Source organism: Xyrauchen texanus, chromosome 49 (assembly GCF_025860055.1).
Source record: "Xyrauchen texanus isolate HMW12.3.18 chromosome 49, RBS_HiC_50CHRs, whole genome shotgun sequence".
Taxonomy (NCBI): domain Eukaryota; kingdom Metazoa; phylum Chordata; class Actinopteri; order Cypriniformes; family Catostomidae; genus Xyrauchen; species Xyrauchen texanus.
This window is the reverse complement of record NC_068324.1, coordinates 9,138,812-9,144,811: the sequence shown is the minus strand read 5'-3', so window position 1 is coordinate 9,144,811 and position 6,000 is coordinate 9,138,812. Positions and strand designations below refer to the sequence as shown.

The 6,000-nt window shown below is 39.5% G+C and overlaps 1 protein-coding gene across 1 annotated transcript in view; it reads left to right on the top strand.

The window, feature by feature from the left end:
* The first annotated feature begins 319 nt into the window (after positions 1 to 319).
* Positions 320 to 6,000, top strand: part of LOC127640422 (neuron navigator 2-like) — an 82,758-nt gene continuing 77,077 nt past the window's right edge. The window contains exon 1 of the mRNA XM_052122989.1: positions 320 to 793. Within this exon, the coding sequence (XP_051978949.1) occupies positions 566 to 793 (228 nt within the window). The 5' untranslated portion in view covers positions 320 to 565. The remainder of the gene's footprint in view (positions 794 to 6,000) is intronic.

Here is a 6,000-nt window from a genome sequence, read left to right as displayed (position 1 = left end):
TTCATGCCTTGCTGCCATTGCATCTGGACTGGAGGCCAGTTACACTTCTGCATACAGACTGTAAGATTATATGCCGCGATTTCCTTTTCACTGACAAAAAATTGCATCCTGCCTTCCTACTTATCTATGATTTCTGTCTGCCAAAGAGTGTTCACTTGCTTCTCAACAGTGGCTGTGCAGTGCTATATTGGGTAACTCATCGCTGCCGCGAACTAGGAGCAGGTGGTGGGAGGAGCCCAGATCTCAAGTAACATATTGAGCAGAGATTCTTTGGACAAGAAAAACACCCAAGATGCTGATGACGGGGAAGGATTTGGCTGACTGTCATGGGAAAATGACATTATTAGAAGGTTTAGCAAGCGTGTGCAGATGGCTGTGTGTTGTCAATCCTCCCAGTACTGCTTGAATGCAAGTTTGTGGATACACTGGATTGCTCCAGTTGTTAAGTCAGCACATGCATTTGCTCTGAGCCTTGTGCCTCAACAACAAGACAACTTTGTGCCAGCGTTTGCATGTGTGCACACCACCGTTTTGCAAACTCAGTTGGGTGGAAAAGGATAGGAAGATGCCTGCTATTCTAGTTGCTTCCAAGATGAAGTCGGGATTGCCCAAACCTTTACATGGTACTGCTCTACCAATTCCAGCCAGGGTAGCAACACACCAGAATGGACCCCTGAAGCCCATGGACTCCAGCCTCATACCACTGAAGTCTACTGTATACAGGCAGCAAATTCAAGGCAATCCAACTTTGCAGAAAAAGAACCAGACAACCAAAGAATCAGGAGACCCTCAGGTTGGAGAACTGATGAAATTTTTGGATGCTTTGATTTTCTGATGGTTGCTAATTAATTGATCTTGTTCTAAAATATGTTCTTCATTGCATGGAATGTTTGATTACACAGACAGTTTGAAGTATTAGGACATCTATTTAGACATCATTAGCTAAAATAAGCATGGTACTTGTGCCTTGACCACTAGATGAATTGTTGCTTATTCAATCCATATGCAATCCTTTCCTAGTTTAAAAGACATAACCGCATTGTAGTCTACTAAAGGGTTGTAACTCCAATTTAAACACTGGAATCACCTTTGGGGTTTTGTGATCTATTTATGTTGCATTTTTCTATGATGAGTTTTTATTTAAATTTTAGTAAACTATACCTTTAACAATCTTAAAAGGGGGAGTCTCAATGTTTTTTTTTTGTGTTCAATCAAGCAGCTCTTCTTTTTCATTTGTGCTGCAGTTGGTGAAGTCTTTGAAAACATCTTTGTCATTAGTCATGTGGGTAAAAAACTGAGCAGAATAACACTTTTCTACTCATTGCTCTTTATAACATTTCCCATGATTTTCAACAACTGAACTTTTAAAACCATTGTAGCAATACCACTATGCCACAATAGTGTCATCTGTCTGTATTCATGCCTTCGAAACAGTTTCTTTTGGCCATGTTACCACCATTGTGACTACCGTTTGTAGAGCTTCCATTTCAAACCTCAATTTTTAATACATTCACATGTTATAAATATTATGCTTTTTAAGAATAGATCCTGCTGCCTTGGTCAAAGAAAATGATCTGTGAAAAAGTAACAGTGTTCCTTCTTTGGTCTGTGGCAGTGGTGTGTAAGGTTATGTCTATATGTGTGTGTGTGTGTGTGTGTGTGTGTGTGTGTGTGTGTGTGTGTGCATACATCTGTTTATATAGCTTCATATATTCAGTGGAGGCTTGAAGGCTGTGAAGAGCCAAGTTATTCATGTGGTGGGGTAGCTCAGCCAGCTGGCCTATAATTACAGCACACACATACGTGCACATAGACATGGCCATGGAGGTTTTACTATAGTACTCTATTAGTAGTGGTGCGCCGCACTGCAGGTGGGCATTTGGCCCAATCCTATGGGACAATAATGGGCACCCTTCTGCAAACACTGGTGCTAATATACTTTGTCCTTCCACTGTACCTCTGTCCCTCTTTTTTCTGGCCAGAAGGCTGGAAAATGCCTCACTTTAAAGAGAATGGAACTGAATGTGTTTTGGTACGGCACTTGTATGAGGATTAAGTTACTGTTTGACACAGTTGACTGCCTTGTAAAACAAAGTGATGACTGCTGTTACTAGTTTGTGAAATATCACCGTTCAGTCATTTGCTGTGGAAATTATGGAAATGGAAAAGACTGTGTTTTGCTTGTTAAAGGTGCCGTTGGTTAAAAAAAAGCTTTGTTTATATTCAGTTGACTTTTAAAAGACTATCAGTTAATTTATCTTGAAACTTAAACTGAGAAAAGTAATGTGGCAACAAGTGTGCCAGATATGTTGTAATCTCTTACAAAGATGTATTGTAGCATACATCTTTTTAAGAGATTACATATATATACACTGGCAACCAAAAGTTTGGAATAATGTACAGATTTTGTTCTTATGGAAAGAAATTGTTACTTTTATTCACCAAAGTGACATTCAACTGATCACAATTTATAGTCAGGACATTAATAACGTGAAAAATTACTAACAATTTGAAACTATTTAAACTAATTCAAAGAGTTCTCATAAAAAAATCTTCCATGTGCAGCAATGACAGCTTTGCAGATCCTTGGCATTAAAGCTGTCAGTTTGTCCAGATACATGCTTCCTGTTGCACTTGCCATAGATGTGGCTGTCTTAATGGGCACTTCTCTCGCATCTTACAATCTAGCTGTTTCCACAAAAGCTCAATGGAGTTAAGATCCATAACACACTTTTCCAATTATCTGTTGTCCAATGTCTATATTTATTTGCACACTCTGAACTTTTCTTTTGTTTTTCTGTTTCAAAAGTGGCTTTTTTCTTTGCAATTCTTCCCATAAGGCCTGCACCCCAGAGTCTTCTCTTTACTGTTGTGCATGAAACTGGTGTTGAGTGGGTAGAATTCAATGAAGCTGTCAGCTGAGGACATGTGAGGCATCTATTTCTCAAACTAGAGACTCTGATGGACTTATCCTCTTATCTCATTCTGTCCTTGTTTGAGCCAGTTGTCAGTTGCTAGTGCATAGCTGTCAACATTGAACATTGAAAATAAGGGAGATTTCCTGGAATCCATCCCCAAAATAAGGGATTTTTTTTCAGCCATTCTTACCCACAAACTTTTTAAAAGAAAGGACTAATCATTAACAGTCTAAAGAGTTTAAAACTACACAATATATATTAAAGAATGACAGACCAATGGATATGTTTAAAGTGCTTTATTTATGAACGAAGTAAACATTACTTACACATTTTAATTTGCTACAACGTGTTTTAGCTTAATGTTGGCTTAGTAACTCCATATAGTCTTACCTTTAATGATTTGTGTAGCCTTCGTTTTCCCCAGAGTGTACTTCTTGGCAATCGCTGAATCCGGGAACATGTCAGCCACACTACGGTTGAAGTCGTCCAAAAAACTGAACGCAACGTTATTTTTGGCAATTAGCATAGACATTTTCACCTCAGCTTTCAAAATTTGGTCAGCTTCAGACGAGGCACGGTTCACCACAAATGATGATAATGATGTTGTGTGCCTAGCTGACTCATTCGCGCGCTTGTGTTTCTGTGACTTGTCGTGCTGCGAAACGTCGTTTTTCCCTCCATGACCAACACTGAAATTACAGCGACAAATTTTGCAGTGGGCATAATTTGGACCTACATGGCTACTTGTCAGGTAGTGGAAGGTGGTCTCCCATTTACTTAAATATCTGCATAATGTCCTCAGTTTTGGTTGGTGGTTTAGGTCACGGTGATTTTGGCCGTCAGCGTCCTGATCCATCTTCACACTCATCTAACGTTACTCTACTCTCCTTGACGTTCAGACTTCCCTTTTTCCCTCTTCCTCCCGCCCGCCGCTGCTGCAACTGTCTTCTTCTTCTTCGACAGTAGCTTAAGCTACTGTCTGTATACTGCCACCTGCTTTACTGGAGGTCTAGCAACCCAAGTGCAAGCCACTTCACAGACACAGATAGTTGCGTGTTCTGGTTCTGAGTTAACACAATCAGAGTGTAAAAATACGGGATATTTTATGGGAAAATACTAAAACGGGAAGACAGCGGGAAAAGAGCTAAAATACGTGAGAAACCCGGAAAAAACGGGAGGGTTGACAGCTATGAGCTAGTGAAACTTTGTAATGCAGCACTTTTCGTACCACTCTCTCCTTAAGATGAATCACTTATGATGTATTATTTCTCTTCTGTAAGTCGGTTTAGATAAAAGCATCTGCCAAATGTATAAATGTAAATATAAATATTTTGGTTTGGTGATGGTATCATGTGGTAATACCATGGTTCTTTGATAGATATCATGGTACTGAATGATTTCCAAATTCATATACCATGGTATTTACATGGTACTTAAAATTACTCCAAAAATACCATGGTATATGTCCAAAAAACATGGTATTACGATGTCAAAATGCTTGTTTTTATTCAACTGGCCCTTAAAAGATTGCAAGTATGTATAATTTGTTCTGATGTCCCTAACAACAAGGTACTGTGGTGGTACCATGGTAAAGTGAAGGTACATGAATATTCATCATGAATGATTGCTATAAATTCATATACTATATTCACTTCGAAGAATACCATGATTTCGCAATGGTATATTTCCAAGAAAAATGTTATTATCATAGTACTATGTAAAAAAAAATATGGTTATGCAACGGCATGACTTTATTTAAGTGGCTTGTTTTTAGTGACTACAAGTTAATTGATATTAAAGCTCAATAACAAGATGCAGTTGTGGTTTTTGTGTGAAATGTCCTAATATTTTTCTAATGTGATTGCAACAACCATTTGATATGATAAACAGCTGTTGTCTGTGAACAGGGGTTTCTGTCTTGTTAACACTGAAAATGGTCCACCTACCTCTAATAAGAGATTATTATTCACACATGCTGTACACTGCAGCCTAGAGCTCTTGTTTACAGCTAATGGGTGGAGCGGTTCTCTAGGCTCTGTGGTCAGAAATACAAGCACCCTCCTGCAGAACTCACTAGACGTATCTGTACTAAAAATAGAAGTTACTCAAAATGTAAATGGCCCATGCTTGACTCTGTTCTGCATCATGTACAGCCATGCCAGTTCTGATTTTATATGAGTGTCCCATTTACACTGACCTGTTTCAAAGTGTGTGATGTGAGCTCACCCATAACTTGTTCGGCAGCAACAAAACACTGGTTTTCACACTGGGCACATTTGTTGTAGTCTGAATTTGAGCTCGATTGTTCCCAGCGTTGGTCTGGTTTCAGACTCGCATGATTCTGTTGAACCCTGGTGCTTTTCCGACATCAACTTGCATCATCACAAAACGTGCACATGATGAAAAACACAACATGGGTCGCTATATTTGTGTTGTTTTTGTATTAATTTGGTGTCATTATGCACACCAGAGTTAAACCTTCATGTGTCACATGCCGTTATTCAGCAGTATACATGTCCAGGAAAAGACTATATCACTATATCAGATGCACAGCTGGTGGCACGTTCACTCATGCACGTATATATAAAAGGCACCTCGCCTCTTCTGTGTCCCTCAACATTCCCCTGTCATTCATGTGTGTTTGTTTCTGCATAAAATATGATGTCATCATGCTTAAATCAGCAAAAATGCACACACAAGTCATTTTACTTCCTAAACAAGTGCGGACCCGAGTACAGGTTGCTTTCTCACTTGTGCAAACCAAGCCACAGTTCCATTTGCAACAGAGATCAGACCACCTCCAACGGGTAGTCTCAGGATCGGTACTACGGTCCCCTCCCCGGTCCGCAACACAGCTTTCACATAAACAACTTTTCATGAGAACCGTTCTCTGTTTCGGATTAAACTGCCTGTGTGAAAGCCCTCTAATTACAAACCATAATTTCTGACCCCTGTTCTAGTGGTAATAACAGACTAGTTGTTGAGACTGTGCTGCTCTCCACTGCCCACTTTGTGTAATTGCATGAAGATTATGGAACTTGTGCGGATACCATGGGTATATTTGGAATTGGTGTACTTCCCT